This window comes from Hemibagrus wyckioides, linkage group LG06 (assembly GCF_019097595.1).
Source record: "Hemibagrus wyckioides isolate EC202008001 linkage group LG06, SWU_Hwy_1.0, whole genome shotgun sequence".
NCBI classification, from domain to species: Eukaryota; Metazoa; Chordata; class Actinopteri; order Siluriformes; family Bagridae; genus Hemibagrus; species Hemibagrus wyckioides.
Genome location: NC_080715.1, coordinates 1,362,073 through 1,382,072, shown reverse-complemented (window position 1 = coordinate 1,382,072; position 20,000 = coordinate 1,362,073). Strand labels below are relative to the sequence as shown.

Genomic DNA, 20,000 nt, shown 5'->3' with positions numbered 1-20,000 from the left:
AGCAGGCACATGGGGGTCAGTATGGCCACACCCACTCCAGGAATACTGTATATACAGTATATAAAGCCACACCCACTCTGGAATACTGCATAATTATGTGTCTATATACTGTATAGAATGTGTGTAATGTATAGTACATTTACTGTGTGTGTGTAGGAAACACGTGAGCAGAGAATCACTCAGTATCATGAGGAGCTGAACACTCCATGTGTGTTGGTGAGTGTTCTTACTGTCTCACACACACACACACACACACACACACACACACACACACACACACACAGTAACACAGTGAGGTGTGTGTTCAGGGTCTGAGAGAAGGATCCCTGCTGCTGGTAGAAGGAAACACAGCCACGTTACTCGGCACCACCAACGCTCGACTCTTCCAGAGGTAAAACTTTTTATTCTTCAAACCCCAAAATCTGAAGATCTGAAACTGATCCAGACACACACACCTACACACACACACATACAGACACACACACACCTACAGACACACACACATACACACTCATACAGTTATACACACTCACACACACACATACACACTCACACACACTCACGTGAACATGAGATTTCTGTAGAAACTTTGGACCTTAATGGAGGTTTTGGTGATAAACTAGACCTCAGTGAACACACACACACACACACACACACACACATTTATAAACATCATAAATATTCATTAACACTTTGGATATGTCAATAATATTTAATAATATAGGTATCAGCATACCTGCTTATATTTAATTCAGTCTAAAGACGTTTGTTTGTTTGTTTGCGCAGGGGGAAGCAGACGAGTGAATATGAACCTGGCAGTGACCTGAGCTTCTTACTGACCGATGTACAATAACAGAGCAGATCAGAAACCAGGACAGAGAAGATCATCACCACAGGGAATTCTGGGAAACGCCTCTGATCAAATCTCTAATGAAAGAATTTTTAATAAAAATATTTGATACTTTTCTGAATTTTTTCTGGAGCATTAAAACTTCGTCAGATCTAAACTTCATGAATCAGTTTCTTTCTTTACTAAAAGAGTTATTTTTACACAATATAGAGCCAAAAGTCTGCCTTTACTCTGCAGCTGAAACACAACCCCTGAACTCAATGATCTGGAGGGGTGTCCCAATACTTTTGGTGATGTAGTGTATATTAGAGATTGTTGCAACAAAGGAATTTTTTTTTTACAACAAAATTTTATTTGTTTTTAAAAACAGAGATTAAATCTTGTAAAGTTGAGGGATGTTTCAGGATTTTTTGAAGATGCTGTCGGTGTAAAATCCCAAATCAGTAAGAGACAGAGGCTTCATGAGAGCGAGACGTCTGGCCGAGGCTCAGACATGAGAAGAAACACAAGAACAATCAGATCTGAATGATGGAGTTATTCCTCCATCATACAGCGAGGAGTCTGAGGAATAATTCAGCATCATGTTATTGAAATAAACCTCACACAGGAAGAGTTCACAATTTCACTGATTAATAAAGGAGTCTAGTTAATTAGCCACATGTCCATCGCTAGTCAGGGTTAGAGATACACTAAGTGTGGCAGGAGGGGGTGTGGCTTAGCAGGAGTCACAGGAAGTGACATCTCACTGCTGCACAGTGTGTGTGTGTGTAAACTGATACACTGAAGAAATGAAAACAAACAGAATCTCATCAGCTACACGGAGTGGACAACCTTACAGTGATGATGATGATGATTTTGATCTAAACTCTGGATGTTTGTGATGCTGTAAGTTACAGTCAGCTCTGTTCCACACAGTGTCCAGACAGGAAATAAACAAACTGACCAACAGAGCAGGAGGAGAAGAAGAGCGGGTCAGGGAGAGAACCTTGTGGGACGCCTGAAATATCCTTTTTATTAGAAGTTAATAATCTGATTAAAAAACCCTTTTATTGTCAGTTTAAACAGAGAGACTGCTGAGTAAACACACTCCAACTTTAATCCTTTATTTATTCTCTTTAGACTGAAGGAAGCGTTACAAAATCACCCAAACCTCGCTCTGAAAAAACAAACAAAAACCTGCTGAACTCCTCAGTGATGTGTGAAGGACATGAAGGAGCAGAGTTACATGTACTGACGTTACCTTAGAGAGAAAATACATCCTGACAGACTCGAGGAGGAAGAGGAGATGAAGGATGAGGAGGAGGAGGAGGAGGAGGAGATTGAACTATTGGGAGCGTAAATGCGACCCAATATGGTTAAATTCATCAGGTCAAGATCATGAACAGCTTTAACCGCGAGTCTGACCTCCAACACGGGAGAGTCGTGTCCAGGAGGGTGAAGTAAACACAGTGGTCATTAACTGGACTGCTACACCGAGGTCACTCAGCAGACATTCAGCAGATTCTCACTAATGCTGGACAGAGCGTTTAAACGAATTTGTTAGAGTAAGAAAAATCTGTTTTCAGAAAATATAATTAACTCTAACGTATTTTTACATAAAATAGATTTGTACCAGTTTACACACGGGTGCAATACAGACAGAGAGGAAACGGGAAACCATTACCACTGCAGGGGTCAGGGTACCCATAATGCACCAGGGTGGGGTGTCTGTAAGGTATAATGAGTTTTAAAGTTTAAAATATTTAATTCTGTTTGTTTAATACTCTTCACAGGAGGACCGACAATATCTGTGTATTTTTCAGGAAATTTATTGAAATGTTAAAGAAAATAAAGCTGGTTTAAAAATCTGTAACAGTTATAGAAATGTTGACTAAACCCTGCTGTGGAGTAGGGTGCCTACACAGGGAGCACGGTCAGGGCAGACCTCTAAATCCTTAACATCCTGATTTCCTGCTGCAGAGTTTATTTGTTCCTCAGGCATTTTGAAGATATTGCACTTTAATTCTTTGTCCTTCTTCACGAGTCTTAACATTCCTCTCAACATCCTTAGAGTTTTAAGATTCCCAAAACTTTAATGAACGATGCCGCTCGTTAGCCACTCACCAGTATGTTCATGTTACATGCGAACGGTTACCGTGACAACCGTTTGAGAAACACTGGAGGTCTGTACCGTCTTTCTGTGGCTTCCTGTACGTTACGGTCCGTAAACATTTCAGAAACAAGACCTCCAGGAAACCTGACCAGGTTGGTTATAATCTAACAGGATGGACGCGGTCACTAGAGAAACTTTACACTGGAATAACCGTGATAACGTCTTAAACTGTTACGCTGTGGTTCATCCTGAACTGGACACTTTACTCACCATCACTAGCTGGATGCTGAACTACTTCCTCTTCCTCCCTGTGATTTAATACCGTAATAACGCTAGTGATTATCAGGAACACAAAGGACAGAAAGAAAAGAAAGCAATAACAGTAGATTAAAATCCCAACAGAAAGACAGATCACTGCAGCAGCAGATGTTTAGCTTTACGTGTTAATGTTCTGTATTTCTCTTTAATTCTCTACTCCATTTTCATTCTCATTATATATATGACTCATGATCAATCTCAATCTCTCAAAATCAGCATGTGTTAATGTCAGTGCAGTAGAAGAAGGAAACGAGCCAGTAACACACACACACACACACACACCCACACCCACACACACACACACACACACACACCCACACACAGAACTCAGTCTGTGTGTGTGTATCAGGTCTCAGTGCTCTTGTCTCCGTTCTCCTGAGGCTGGAGCTGCTCCTTCTCTGTCCCGTCCTCCTGTGGGGGGCGTACTCGCTTAAAGAAGCCCAGCTGGAACACACACACACACACAATATAAACAGCTAAAATAAATTTAACATCCTAGTCACAGTCCCCACCTCTAAACACACACTGACCAATCAGAACACAGTCCCTGCCCCTGAACATGATCCACGTGAGTCAGCTGGCCCTGATGGCATACCCGGACGTGTGCCCAGGAGTTGCTGACCAACTGGCGCAAGTCTTCACTGACATTTTCAACCTGTCACTGGTCCAGGCCACTGTTCCAACATGTCTGAAGACTACAACCATCATACCAGTGCCCAAGCATTCTTCTGCAGAGTGTCTGAACGATTTCCGCCCTGTTGTACTCACTCCCATTGTTATGAAGTGCTTTGAGAAGCCGGTTCTAAGTCACCTCATAGCATGTCTCCCACCTACACTGGACCCACACCAGTTTGCCCAAATAGGTCAACAGAGGACACTATTTCCACTGCTCTTCATCTTGCTCTCTCCCACTTGGACAATAACAACACATACATTCAGATGTTGTTCATTGACTTCAGCTCTGCTTTTAATACAGTTGTCCCTAGTAAACTGATCACTAAGCTCAGTGACCTGGGTATCTGCACATCCATATGCAGCTGGATTATGGACTTTTTAACAAATCAACCTCAGTCTGTAAGGTTGGGTAATCATATATCCTCAACCCTCATCATGAACACCGGTGTCCCACAAGGCTGTGTGCTGAGCCCACTGCTCTACTCCCTGTTCACCCATGACTGTGTTCCGAGTCACATGACACTGCTAGGACACTCATGTCTCACTACACTTCACCACCCTGCAGTTCTGCTCCACCCTGTACATTCTGCTATAATAATATAATATTTTCTCTGCGTAATATAACTAAGGTTCTATTTATTTATATACATTTATATATACCTGGGGTACTCAATAGGCGGACTCCGGTTCGCATCTGGACCCAGACACGGTTAAATCTGGACCGACGCTAAAACCAACATGCTAATTTTATCATAATCCAAATGAGTTCTCAATGGAGTGCGCAATTGTGATTCCGCGCTATATATCTTTGAGGCTTCTACTCAGTTTGGCTGCTTCATCTATGTCCAATCACAGCAGCTGTAACAGCATCGCTAGAGCGATGTCAGGCAGGCAGGTGAACAGGCAGTCTCATCGTTTGCGAGCAGTGCCAATATCGATAACTGACTTTTTTTGCTGACTGAAAGCTCAAAGCTGGCCGTTGATAAGAAAAGAAAAGTTGAGTGGACAGAAAAATATGCATTTGTGCTCCCCGTGGGAAGCAGAAAACCAATGTGTTTAATCTGCAACGAGACGGTAGCAATCATCGAAAGTGGTAACATGAAACGCCGTTATGAAACCAAGCATGCACATTTTGAACAAAATTACCCTCAAAACACAGAGGTAAGGACCACAAAAATAAACCAGCTGAAATCATCCTATGAAGCGACAAGCAATGTAATAGTTAGATCAGCCACACAACAGCAGCGGGCAACGGAAGCCTCACTAAGAGTAGCATGGGTCCTGGGAAAACACAAGAAACCCTTCTCTGATGCTGAAATAGTCAAGACGTGTATGAGTGAAGTGGTGACTGCTCTGTTTGAAGGGACTGGAAAGGATGAAATAATCCAGAAAATAAGACAAATATCCTGTTCTGATTCCACTATTGCAAGACGAACTGAAATACTTGTTGGTGATTTGCTTGAACAACTTAGCTCTGCTATAAAAAAGCCAAATTCACTTAATTGGCTGTAGATGAATCCACAGACAACACAGACAATACACAACTCTTGGTCTTTGTCAGATTTTTTGATGAAGAAAAGGGAGAATTTCATGAAGATATTTTGGGTCTCACAAACCTCCATGGACACACAAGGGGGGATGACATTTCTGAAGCAGTGACACAGATGCTTAGAGACAGAGAGATAGACCTGAAGCATGTTTCCATTGCTACTGATGCCGTGCCATGTATGACTGGGAAAGAGAGGGGATTAGTGTCACACTTGAGAATTCACCACCCTGACCTCATGGCATACCACTGCCTGGCCCTCACACCTTTTATGGCCAAGTTTAAACAACTGGTGGCACAAAGGTGTCACCTTTCACACTAAAAGGCCTACCATGTCGTTTTTTTTGTGTTCGAAAGTTTTGGGGACTGCCTTTTCTTTTGTTGGAGTTCTCTATTTGGAATTTGACCGTCACTTTTCTGGACCTCGGACTGAATGGAAATTTGGTAAGTGGACCTTTCAAATTTAGAAGGTGGATCCAGTAATCCATGTCCTTAGTCTGATTATTTTCAGCAAACTGTATGCAGGCTTTCTTGTGCATCATCTTTAGTAGAGGCCTCTTTCTGGGACGACAGCCATGCAGACCAATTTGATGCAGTGTGTGGCGTATGGTCTGAGCACTGACCGGCTGACCCCCCACCCCTTCAACCTCTGCAGCAATGCTGGCAGCACTCATATGTCTATTTCCCAAAGACGACCTCCGGATATGACGCTGAGCACGTACACTCAACTTCTTTGGTGGACCATGGAGAGGCCTGTTCTGAGTAGAACCTGTCCTGTAAAACCGCTGTATGGTCTTGCCCACCGTGCTGCAGCTCAGTTTCAGGGTCTTGGCAATCTTCTTATAGCCTAGGCCATCTTTATGCAACAATTCTTTTTTTCAGATCCTCAGAGAGTTCTTTTCCATGAGGAACTTCCAGTGACCAGTATGAGAGAGTGTGAGAGCGATAACACCAAATTTAACACACCTGCTCCCCATTCACACCTGAGACCTTGTAACACTAACGAGTCACATGACACCGGGGAGGGGAAATGGCTAATTGGGCCCAATTTGGACATTTCCACTTAGGGGTGGAGTCACTTTTGTTGCCAACGGTTTAGACATTAATGTCTGTGTGTTGAGTTATTTTGAGGGGACAGTAAATTTACACTGTTATACAGGCTGGACACTCACTACTGTACATTGGAGCAGAGGGGCATTTCTTCAGTGTTGTCACATGAAAAGATATAATAAAATATTTACACCAATGTCAGGGGTGTACTCACTTCTGTGAGATACTGTACATATACATATATATACATATATATATATATATCCCTGCCCCAAACACACACTAACACAGTCCCCACCCCTAACCAGACAGTATCCAATCAGAACACAGTCCCCACCCCTAAACACACACTATCCAATCAGAACACAGTCTCCGCCCCTAACCAGACAGTATCCAATCAGAACACAGACTCCGCCCCTACATGCACTGTAGTTAATTTAGTTTCTCACCTTGTACATGATGAAGATTAGCAGGGCGAGCAGCAGCAGTCCTGCTAACACGGCTACCACCACCACCCAGATAGGGGCAGGCTGGGTCAGCTCAGAGTTCACCCACACCACGCTGAGACTCGCCTACACACACATATACACACACACACACACACACACCACAGTAACCTCAGTAACACTCACTACAGCTACACTTCTCATTGTTTTCTCACAGTATATTGTGGGAGATGTTGGCATGCTAACTTGATCAGCTAACTGCTGCTGGAATATAATGTTACTATGACAACCCCTGACTGCTCATAATAATATGAGCTGCTAATGAAGTAATGAGAAGCTATAATTGAACTCAATCACGTGGCCGTGGCTTACATGCAGATTAATCACACAGCATAGGTCCATAAAAACCCAGTGTTTATGAAAATCCCGATCCTTTACCATGGCAACGCTCAGAGAATAGTTTCATAAAATCCCACACTCACTGATGTGCTGTTTACTGGCAACTCAAACTCCAGGTTTTTATACGGCATCTCAATCACGCTGAACGCAGCTGACGACTTCACCACGTATGAGTGGTTCTGAACATCAGCCTGGGAACACACGCACACACATATATATCACACACACAAGCATCACATACACACACACACCACACACACACACATACACACATACACACACACACATACACATACACATACACACATACACTACCAGTCAAAAGTTTGGACACACCTTTTAATTCACTGTTTTTTGTTTAGGGATTTATTTTCTGGACCATGTTCTCCTACTCCACTGTTGTTGCAGCTACCAGGAGCTGTGGCCGTAAGGTCTCTGGTGCCTGTTGTGGCAGCAATCCCCGAACCCAGTGGTGGACACTGGAAGTAAGGGATGCTGTCAAGCTGAAGAAAGAGTCCTATCGAGCCTGGTTGGCTCGTGGGACTCTGGAGGCAGCTGATGAGTACCGGCAGGCCAAGCGAGCTGCAGCCCGGGTGGTTGTGGAAGCAAAAACTCGGGTCTGGGAGGAGTTCGGGGAGGCCATGGAGAAGGACTATCGGTCGGCCTCGGGGAAATTCTGGCAGACTGTCCGGCGCCTCAGAAGGGGTAAGCAACTCTCTGCCAGCACCGTGTATGGTGCTGGTGGAGAGTTGCTGACCTTGACTGGGGATATTGTCGGAAGGTGGAAGGAATACTTCGAGGATCTCCTCAATCCTACTGACACACCTTCCGTAGAGGAAGCAGAGGCTGAGGACTCAGAGGTAGATTCATCCATTACCCAAGCTGAAGTCACTGAGGTAGTCCAGCAGCTCCTTGGTGGGAAGGCACCGGGAGTGGATGAGATTCGCCCTGAGTACCTTAAGTCTCTGGATGTCGTGGGGCTGTCTTGGCTGATACGTCTCTGCAACATAGCGTGGCAGTCAGGGACAGTGCCTCTGGACTGGGCGACCGGGGTGGTGGTCCCTCTTTTTAAGAAGGAGGATTGGAGGGTGTGTTCCAACTATAGGGGGATCACACTCCTCAGCCTCCCAGGGAAAGTCTATTCCAGGGTACTGGAGAGTCCATCCTTTAGTTGAACCACGGATTCAGGAGGAACAATGTGGGTTTATATGGGTTTTATAGCTCTATACCCGTCACAGGGTGCTTGAGGGTTCATGGGAGTTTGCCCAACCAGTCCACATGTGTTTTGTGGACTTGGAGAAGGCATTCGACCGTGTCCCTCGTGGCATCCTGTGGGAGATGCTCTGGGAGTATGGGGTCCATGGCCCCCTGTTAAGGGCTGTTCGGTCTCTGTATGACCGGAGCAAGAGCTTGGTTCGCATTGCCAGCTGTAATTCAGATCTGTTCCCAGTGCATGTTGGACTCCGGCAGGGCTGTCCTTTGTCACCGGTTCTGTTCATTATTTTTATGGACAGAATTTCTAGGCGCAGCCAGGTGGTGGAGGGAGTCCGGTTTGGGGACCATAGGATTTCGTCTCTGCTTTTTGCAGATGATGTTGTCCTGTTGGCTCCTTCGAGCCAGGACTTACAGCGTGCACTGGGGCAGTTCGCAGCCGAGTGCAAAGCGGCTGGGATGAGGATCAGCACCTCCAAATCCGTGGCCATGGTTCTCGACCGGAAAAAGGTGGTTTGTCTCCTCCAGGTTGGAGGGGTGTTCCTCCCTCAAGTGGAGGAGTTTAAGTATCTCGGGATTTTGTTTACGAGTGAGGGAAGGATGGTGCGTGAGATTGACAGACGGATTGGTGCAGCGGCAGCAGCAATGCGGTCCATGTACTGGTCTGTTGTGGTGAAGAAGGAGTTGAGCCGAAAGGCGAAGCTCTCGATTTACCAGTCAATCTACGTTCCTACTCTTACTTATGGTCATGAACTTTGGGTCATGACCGAAATGACAAGATCCCGGATACAGGCGGCCGAAATGAGTTTTCTTTGCAAGGTGGCGGGGCGTTCCCTTAGAGATAGGGTAAGGAGCTCTGTCACCCGGGAGGAGCTCGGAGTAGCGCTGCTGCTCCTCCACATTGAAAGGGGCCAGTTGAGGTGGCTTGGGCATCTGTTTCGGATGCCTCCTGGACGTCTCCCAGGGGAGGTGTTCCGGGCATGCCCAACCGGGAAGAGACCCCGGGGAAGACCAAGGACATGCTGGAGGGACTATGTCTCTCGGCTGACCTGGGAACGCCTAGGAATTCCCCCGGAAGAGCTGGAGGAAGTGGATATGGAGAAGGAAGACTGGGCATCCCTGCTTAGACTGCTGCCCCCGCGACCCGGCTACGGATAAGTGGGAGACAATGAATGAATGAATGATTTATTTTCTACATTCTAGAACAATACTGGAGATTTCAAAACTATGAAATAACACACATGGATTTAAGTAATCCATATGTAATGACAACAAAAAACAGTCAGTTGTTATTTTAAGACACGAAGGTCAGGTGTAGAATAGTACTGGAATAGTTCTTGCAAGAACAGTATTGTCAAGTGCATTTGCAAAACCCATCAAGCACCATGATGAAACTGTCTCACATGAAGACCATCCCAGTAAAGCAAGACCAAAACTTACCTCTGCTGCAGAGGAGAAGTTCATTTAGAGTTACCAGCCTCAGAAATCACCAATTAACAGCACCTCAGATTAGAGGCGTTATGAAGGCTTTACAGAGCATCAGTAGCAGACATATCTCAATATCAACTGTTCAAAGGACATTATTGTGGATTTCGGCCGCCTTCAGCATTGTTTTACAATGTAGAGAGAAATAAACATCAGGAAAGACCATGGGATTAGAAGGTGTGTCCAAACTTTTCACTGGTAGTGTATATCACACACACACGCATATATATATATATATATATATATATATATATATATATATATATATATATATATCTATATATATATATATATATATATATATATATATATATATATATATATATATACACACTATATTGCCAAAAGTATTCACTCACCTGCCTTGACTCGCATATGAACTTAAGTGACATCCCATTCCTAATCCATAGGGTTCAATATGACGTCGGTCCACCCTTTGCAGCTATAACAGCTTCAACTCTTCTGGGAAGGCTGTCCACAAGGTTTAGGAGTGTGTTTATGGGAATTTTTGACCATTCTTCCAGAAGCACATTTGTGAGGTCACACTGATGTTGGACGAGAAGGTCTGGCTCTCAGTCTCCGCTCTAATTCATCCCAAAGGTGTTCTATCGGGTTGAGGTCAGGACTCTGTGCAGGCCAGTCAAGTTCATCCACACCAGACTCTGTCATCCATGTCTTTATGGACCTTGCTTTGGTCACTGGTCCACAGTCATGTTGGAAGAGGAAGGGGCCAGCTCCAAACTGTTCCCACAAAGTTGGGAGCATGGAATTGTCCAAAATGTCTTGGTATGCTGAAGCATTCAGAGTTCCTTTCACTGGAACTAAGGGGCCAAGCCCAGCTCCTGAAAAACAACCCCACACCATAATCCCCCCTCCACCAAACTTTACACTTGGCACAATGCAGTCAGACAAGTACCGTTCTCCTGGCAACCGCCAAACCCAGACTCGTCCATCAGATTGCCAGATGGAGAAGCGCGATTCGTCCCTCCAGAGAACGCGTCTCCACTGCTCTAGAGTCCAGTGGCGGCGTGCTTTACACCACTGCATCCGACGCTTTGCATTGCACTTGGTGATGTATGGCTTGGATGCAGCTGCTCGGCCATGGAAACCCATTCCATGGAGCTCTCTGCGCACTGTTCTTGAGCTAATCTGAAGGCCACATGAAGTTTGGAGGTCTGTAGCGATTGACTCTGCAGAAAGTTGGCGACCTCTTCGCACTATGCGCCTCAGCATCCGCTGACCCCGCTCCGTCAGTTTACGTGGCCTACCACTTCGTGGCTGAGTTGCTGTCGTTCCCAAACACTTCCACGTTCTTATAATACAGCTGACAGTTGATTGTGGAATATTTAGGAGTGAGGAAATTTCACGACTGGATTTGTTGCACAGGTGGCATCCTATCACAGTTCCACGCTGGAATTCACTGAGCTCCTGAGAGCGACCCATTCTTTCACAAATGTTTGTAAAAACAGTCTGCATGCCTAGGTGCTTGATTTTATACACCTGTGGCCATGGAAGTGATTGGAACACCTGATTCTGATTATATGGATGGGTGAGCGAATACTTTTGGCAATATAGTGTATATATATCACACACACACGCATCACACACACACATATATCTCACACACACACACACACAGTTACATTACAGCTACTCTAAAATTTCACAGTAAAATACTTGAAAAAGAAATTTGATCTTATTTTCAAACTTGTGTTAAACATAAAGATATAAATAAAGTGTGAAGAGACCTGCAGGAAGGTGGACACGGCCAGTCTGGAGTAGATGAAGAGGATTGCACTCTGACCTCGCTCCAAACGTCCAACCTGACACTTAATCCTCAGGCACTGAGCTTTCTCACAGTCCTGTGAAGTGACCGCAGAAACAACACACCACTCAGATACACTCCATACTCCAGCAAAATAATACTGTCCCCATATCAACAAATCATTACACTGAGGATTCCAGGAGGGGTTCAACACTGAGAGTGGGATTATAAATCCTTATATACACTGAGAGTGGGATTATAAATCCTTATATACACTGAGAGTGGGATTATAAATCCTTATAAACACTGAGAGTGGGATTATAAATCATTATAAACACACTGTAAAAGTCCTAAACACTCTCTTATGTCACACTATGAGATCTTTATGACATGTCACTGATGTGAGTAGCATTTTATGGACTTGGTTACAGCTCATGTGGAGCTGATGGACTGTTAATTGATATGGCCAATAGATGTGATGTGGTCAGTGATGGCAGTACCAGTGTGAGCATGTCATCCTCAGCCCTCTGCTCCTGCAGGTCTCTCCGGTGTACGTGGCTCCGTGTACGCCCCTCGGGCCGGTCTCCTCCCCCGGGAACGCTCGTGTTCTTATTCCAGTACATGGGGTTCTAGGACACAGACAGGCCACGGCCACCGATTTTTACACTCCAACACAGACACCACATTCACGATAATGATAGAAGTGAACAGTGTGTGTGTGTACCGTGACGTTGAGGGGGTTGATCTCCACGTCAGTGCTGCAGTTCATGGCTCCGTCCACCTTGTACTTGGTGATGTAGAGCAGAGAGCCATTGTTGTAGCGATATGGCCACTCCACGTCCAGCATGGCCTTCGAGAACGCACTCGGACCTTTGTTCCTCAACTGCAGCACACACACACACACACACACACAGGACTTACTCTGATACTGTAGTTTATAGCTACACACCATCTGCTTCCTGGAAGGTTCCTGTGCTTCCTGAAAGGTTCCTGTGCTTCCTGGAAGGTTCCTGTGCTTCCTGAAAGGTTCCTGTGCTTCCTGAAAAGTTCCCTAATAGTAATAAATGCTTCAGTGTGTTGGAGTTTCTGAAACATGTCCTCAGCTCAAGTGTTAGCTCCAGAGCTCTGAAGTTCCTGAGTTCCTAAACTCTTCTGTTTGGTTCTAAACGGTCTATGAGCTGCTCCTGTAAATGTGTTTGGCTTCCTAAAATGGAGTGGGTTCTTAGAAAGGTTCCTTTTACAAAGAGAACACTGAGTTACTGAGTGGAGTTTTGTGAGGTTGTGTGTAATACACCACTCATCTCCCCAAGTGTCCCATTAGAGACCTGCTGGATCTGAAACATCTGAAGTTTCTGAAACACTTTATGGTTCCTAGAAAAGTTCAAGAAAAGGTTCCTAAAATTATTGTCAGCTCCTGTCAGAGTTCATGAGCTCCTGTTAGAGTGAAAGTTCCTGTTAGAGCGTTACAGAGATTATAACTGAAATATGAGAGAATCTTATCTGAAATAGTTCCTGAAGCTTCAGAAACAGTTCTTGAAAGGTTTGTACAAAGTTTCTCAGTTCCTGAGAAGGTTCCTGTGGTGGAAATGAGCCAGTTGTTTTACCCATTTACAAAAGAGTACAGTGTGTTAATGAGCTCACACACACACACACACACACACCCACACACACCTCATAGATGTGCTGCACTAGTGGTCCAATGTCGTCCTCCACCACAGGGTTCTCTTTGGGCTGCCAATTAGCGATGGGCAGAAACACCTGCTCTGGGGCAGAGGCACTGTGAGAACACACACACACACACACACACACACACACACACACAAACATTACATTGCATTATTATGCACAATTACTATTATTATCATTATCATTATCATTATTATTATTATTATTATTGACAGTGGTAAGGGCTGAGTGTGTCAGCTTCTCACCCTCGGATCTCCACTTTAGCGAGCACGGCCAACTTTGTTACCACGGTAACCAGGTTACTGCTGCTGTTATACTGATTAGAGCTAAACACAACAAGAGAGACCGTTAACTATATACATACAGAGAGAGAGAACCACAAACTCCTCCCTGTGCTGAAGGAAGAGAAGATACAGAACTATAATTAAGTGTGTGTGTGTGTGTGTGTGTGTCTGTGTGTGAGAGAGACAGAGAGAACCACAAGCCCCTCCCCATGTTGAAGAAAGAAAAGATGCAGAACTATAATTAAATGTGTGTGTGTGTGTGTGTGTGTTCCAGAACTATTCGTCGGACAGTGGTCAATTATTTGGCTGATGCATGTGTGTGAGAAAGAAAAGAAACAGAACAAGAGAGAAAGAGTGTGTATGTACCTGAGAATCTGTAGGTCAAACTTCACTGATGTGTCTTGCTCTGACATCTGATGAACACTGAAGCGCAGACCAGCCATGATCTGTCTCACACACACACACACACACACACACACACACACACCATTGTGTTTGTTTATGAGATTGTTTGACTTGAAGCATTAAAAATTTGGCATTCTAGGCATTTGAAGGTTGTGTGTGTGTGTGTGTGTGTGTGCCTTTACCTTAGTTCCTCCTTTCATGGGGTTTCCCAGATCACACACCACTCTGGTCTGATTTTCTCTTTTATATGCACAGGAGAGCCGAGACAATGTCTAACACAACAATAACACACACACACACACACAAACACACATACACCCACACACACACAAACAAACACACATACACCCACACATACACATACACACATACACCCACACACACACACATACACAAACACACATACACAAACACACATACACCCACACACACACACATACACAAACACACATACACCCACACATACACATACACACATACACCCACACACACACATACACACATACACCCACACACACACATACACAAACACACATACACCCACACACACACATACACCCACACACACACATACACAAACACACATACACCCACACACACACATACACCCACACACACACACACACATACACCCACACACACACATACACAAACACACACATACACACCCACACACCCACACACACACATACACCCACACACACACACACACACATACACCCACACACACACATAGACAAACACACATACACAAACACACACATACACACCCACACACACACACACACACACACACACACATACACCCACACACACACAAAAACACACCCACACACACATACACCCACACACACACCCACACACATACACCCACACAAACACACATACACCCACACACACACAAAAACACACCCACACACACATACACCCACACACACACCCACACACATACACCCACACAAACACACATACACCCACACACATACACCCACACACACACCCACACACATACACCCACACACACATACACCCACACAAACACCCACACGCACACATACACCCACACACAAACACACATACACCCACACACACACATACACCCACACACACATACACCCACACACACATACACCCACACCCACACCCACACACATACACCCACACAAACACACATACACCCACACACACACCCACACACATACACCCACACACACATACACCCACACAAACACACATACACCCACACACATACACCCACACACACACCCACACACATACACCCACACACACATACACCCACACACACACACAAACACACATACACCCACACACACACATACACCCACACACACATACACCCACACACACACCCACACACACACCCACACACACATACACACATACACCCACACACACATACACCCACACACACACCCACACACACATACACACATACACCCACACACACATACACCCACACACACACCCACACACACATACACCCACACACACATACACCCACACACACACACAAACACACATACACCCACACACACACATACACCCACACACACATACACCCACACACACATACACCCACACCCACACACCCACACACACATACACCCACACACACACCCACACACACATACACCCACACACACACCCACACATATACCCACACACACACACAAACACACATACACAAACACACATACACCCACACACACACAAACACACATACACCCACACACACACACACAAGGTCAGAGACAGAACTACAGCAGGAACACATTTAAACCCAAATGTTTTAAGTGGAGCCATTTAAGATCAACACAAGGTTCGCTTTAACACCTCCCCATTGTGTGTGTGTGTGTGTGTGTGTGTCTTACCTTACTGTTTCTCACCACACCTATGAAGTCAGCCTGAGGTGGGATGATGATGCTGAGCTCGGCCTCGTACGCTCCCTCACCACGGTTCTCCGCTGTCACCTCCAGAGTCAGAGGATTATCATCTCCAATATAGATCTGTGTCTGATCACTACAACACACACACACACAAACACACACACACACACACACGTAATATATACACAGAAATAAAGTGTTAACAGGAGAAGCTAAAATATTGCTTAACAGGGTGTGTGTGTACGTGTGTTTATATGTGTGTGTGTGTGTGTGTGTGTATATACACATACACACAGCTCTGAAAAAAATTAGAGCCCACTGTAAAATAATGAGTTTCTTCTGTTTTTGTTCTTCCAGGGTCATGTATTGGTGAGATGAAGAGTTTTGTTTCATTTTTTGTGAACTGCTGACAATATTTCTCCTAAATTCCAAACATAACTATTGTTATTTAGAGCGTATATTTAAAGGAAATGACATCACATCAAAATAACCCAAGATCCTGCAGTATTTGCAAAGCTTTAATAACTCAAATAAAACAAAATGCGAATACTTCATAAACAGATTGTGTTAATGCTTTGGATAAATAACATTAAGAGATCAGTATTTGGTGGAATAACCCCGATCTGCATGGGTTTCCATGATCTCCACCAGTTTCTCACACTGCTGTTGGGGAACTTTATACCACTCTTTTTACAAAAAAGCAAACAGTTCAGCTTTACTTGATGGTTTGTGACCATCCATCTTCCTCTTGATGACATTCCAGAGGTTTTCAATAGTGTTCACATCTGGAGATTGGGCAGTGGGCTCTTATTTTTTTCCAGAGCTGTATATACAGTGAGGGAAAAAATGATTTGATCCCCTGCTGATTTTGTACGTTTGCCCACTGACACAGAAATGACCAGTCTGTAATTTTAATGGTCAGTGTATTTGAACAGTGAGAGACAGAATAACAACAAAAAAATCCAGGAAAATGCATTTCAGAAAAGTTCTACATTGATTTGCATTTTATTGAGTGAAATAAATCCCAAATGGAAGAAACACAAAAGGACTGTCGATCTTCCTCGGTCTGGGGCTCCATGCAAGATCTCACCTCATGGAGTTTCAATGATCATGAGAACGGCGAGGAATCAGCCCAGAATTACACTGGAGGATTTTATCAATGATCTCAAGGCAGCTGGGACCACAGTCACCAAGAAAACAATTGGTAACACACTACGCCGTGAAAGACTGAAATCCAGTAGCGCCCGCAACGTCCCCCTGCTAAAGAAAGCACATGTACAGGACCATCTGAAGTTTACCAGTGAACATCTGAATGATTCAGAGGAGAACTGGGTGAAAGTGTTGTGGTCAAATGAGACCAAAATCCAGCTCTTTGGCATCAACTCAACTCGCCGTGTTTGGAGGAGGAGGAACGCTGCCTATGACTCCAAGAAGACCATCCCCACTGTCAAACATGGAGGTGGAAACATTATGCTTTGGGGGTGTTTTTCTGCTAAGGGGACAGGACAACCGCACCGCATCAAAGGGACGATGGACGGAGCCATGGACCATCAAATCTTGAGTGAGAACCTCCTTCCCTCAGCCAGGGCATTGAAAATGGGTTGTGGATGGATATTCCACCCTGACAATGACCCAAAACACACGGCAACAAAGGAGTGGTTCAAAAAGAAGCACATTAAGGTCCTGTAGTGGCCTAGCCAGTCTCCAGACCTTAATCCCATAGAAAATCTGTGGAGGGAGCTGAAGGGTCAGCCACAAAACCTTAATGACTTGGAGAGGATCTGCAAAGAGGAGTGGGCCAAATTCCTTGAGATGTGAGATGTGTGCAAACCTGGTGGCCAACTACAAGAAATGTCTGACGTCTGTGATTGCCAACAAGGGTTTGGCACCAAGTACTAAGTCATGTTTTGCAAAGGGGTCAAATACTTATTTCACTCAATAAAATGCAAATCAATGTAGAACTTTTCTGAAATGTGTTTTTCTGGATTTTGTTGTTATTCTGTCTCTCACTGTTCACATAAACCTACCATTAAAATTACAGACTGATCATTTCTGTGTCAGTGGGCAAACGTACAAAATCAGCAGGGGATCAAATACTTTTTTCCCTCACTGTATACATATGTGTGTATGTGTGTGTTTGTGTACGTGTGTGTGTGTGTGTGTGTGTGTATGTGTGTACGTGTGTGTGTGTGTATGTGTGTACGTGTGTGTGTGTGTATGTGTGTGTGTGTGTATGTGTGTACGTGTGTGTGTGTTTGTGTACGTGTGTGTGTGTTTGTGTACGTGTGTGTGTGTATGTGTGTACGTGTGTGTGTGTTTGTGTACGTGTGTGTGTTTGTGTACATGTATGTGTGTTTGTGTATGTGTGTGTGTATGTTTGTGTATATGTATGTGTGTGTTTGTGTACGTGTGTGTGTGTATGTTTGTGTACGTGTGTGTGTGTATGTTTGTGTATATGTATGTATGTGTTTGTGTACGTGTGTGTGTGTTTGTGTACGTGTGTGTGTGTATGTTTGTGTACGTGTGTGTGTGTATGTTTGTGTATATGTATGTGTGTGTTTGTGTATGTGTGTGTGTTTGTGTACGTGTGTGTGTTTGTGTACATGTATGTGTGTGTTTGTGTACGTGTGTGTGTGTATGTTTGTGTACGTGTGTGTGTGTATGTTTGTGTATATGTATGTGTGTGTATGTTTGTGTATATGTATGTGTGTGTTTGTGTACGTGTGTGTGTGTTTGTGTACGTGTGTGTGTGTGTATGTTTGTGTATATGTATGTGTGTGTTTGTGTATGTGTGTGTGTTTGTGTACGTGTGTGTGTTTGTGTACATGTATGTGTGTGTTTGTGTACGTGTGTGTGTGTATGTTTGTGTATATGTATGTGTGTGTTTGTGTATGTGTGTGTGTGTGTGTGTGTGTGTTTGTGTACGTGTGTGTGTGTGTATGTATGTATGTATGTATGTATATGTGTGTGTGTGTGTTTGTGTACGTGTGTGTAAGGTGTGTGTGTGTGTATGTGTATATGTATGTGTGTGTTTGTGTACGTGTGTGTGTGTGTTTTTGTGTACGTGTGTGTATGTGTGTGTGTGTGTTTTGACTCACCTGATAACAGCCAGTCTCAGATCTGGTTTACATATATTATCCTCACCACAGTCTAACAGTATGTGGGCCTGCAGAGTACACACACACACACGTACACAAACCACACGCACACACACAAACACACACATTCACAACTTTATTTTGATTCATTTTTGAGTCATTTGAGATGAAACTGATTCAGATTCACTTTTTATTCATTCATGTGAACTGAACTGATTTGATTCAGTTTTGATTCATTTTTAGGTGTTGATTCAGATTCACGTTTTAATTTCTAGGTTTCATTTGCTTTAGGTTCATTTTTGTTAGACTTGATTCACACACACACACACACATGATATGATATATGATATAAACATAAAGCTTCTGAATAACTACAACCACAGAGTAACACAAGTGAAAAAAGAAGGAAAGAGCTAAGAGTGGCATGATAGAATGAGAAGAGAGAAAGAAAGAAAAAAACAGGAGCAAGTAGAAAAAGAAAGAGAGAATGAATAAATGAATGAGAACCAGAGAGAAAGCAGGCAGAGGGAAAAAAAAAAGAAAGTGGTAATAAAATTCCACTAAAAAACTTAAAAAACTAAAAAACCAGAGTTTTTTAGGGTTCTGTGCCACAGCAGTGCTGTCACTGAGTGATGATGATGATGATGGTGGTGTGTGTGTGTGTGTGTTTCTGAACACCACCCAGTGTTAAATACCTGTTTGGTGACGTTAGCTGGGTTGGACTGGTCCAGGATGGGCTGCAGACCCGTTTTATCTGCTGCACTGGCGTAATCCAGACTGAA

The 20,000-nt window shown here is 44.1% G+C and overlaps 2 protein-coding genes across 2 annotated transcripts in view; one reads left to right on the top strand and one right to left on the bottom strand.

The window, feature by feature from the left end:
- The window catches only part of si:dkey-69o16.5 (Alpha-aspartyl dipeptidase-like), a 12,299-nt gene extending 11,304 nt beyond the window's left edge, over window positions 1-995 (top strand). The window contains exons 6-9 of the mRNA XM_058391956.1: window positions 1-15; window positions 157-216; window positions 309-391; window positions 787-995. The exon at window positions 1-15 is cut by the window's left edge and continues 159 nt beyond it. Coding sequence (XP_058247939.1) covers window positions 1-15; window positions 157-216; window positions 309-391; window positions 787-853 — 225 coding nt within the window. The 3' untranslated portion in view covers window positions 854-995. The remainder of the gene's footprint in view (window positions 16-156; window positions 217-308; window positions 392-786) is intronic.
- Window positions 996-1,937: 942 nt separating this feature from the next.
- Window positions 1,938-20,000, bottom strand: part of itgav (integrin, alpha V) — a 46,542-nt gene continuing 28,479 nt past the window's right edge. The window contains exons 18-30 of the mRNA XM_058391953.1: window positions 19,914-20,000; window positions 19,219-19,286; window positions 16,106-16,253; window positions 14,396-14,485; window positions 14,175-14,254; window positions 13,770-13,850; window positions 13,510-13,615; window positions 12,563-12,721; window positions 12,339-12,467; window positions 11,822-11,935; window positions 7,460-7,567; window positions 6,981-7,103; window positions 1,938-3,704 (exon numbers count right to left, since the gene is read on the bottom strand). The exon at window positions 19,914-20,000 is cut by the window's right edge and continues 51 nt beyond it. Of these exons, the coding sequence (XP_058247936.1) occupies window positions 3,606-3,704; window positions 6,981-7,103; window positions 7,460-7,567; window positions 11,822-11,935; window positions 12,339-12,467; window positions 12,563-12,721; window positions 13,510-13,615; window positions 13,770-13,850; window positions 14,175-14,254; window positions 14,396-14,485; window positions 16,106-16,253; window positions 19,219-19,286; window positions 19,914-20,000 (1,392 nt within the window). The 3' untranslated portion in view covers window positions 1,938-3,605. The remainder of the gene's footprint in view (window positions 3,705-6,980; window positions 7,104-7,459; window positions 7,568-11,821; window positions 11,936-12,338; window positions 12,468-12,562; window positions 12,722-13,509; window positions 13,616-13,769; window positions 13,851-14,174; window positions 14,255-14,395; window positions 14,486-16,105; window positions 16,254-19,218; window positions 19,287-19,913) is intronic.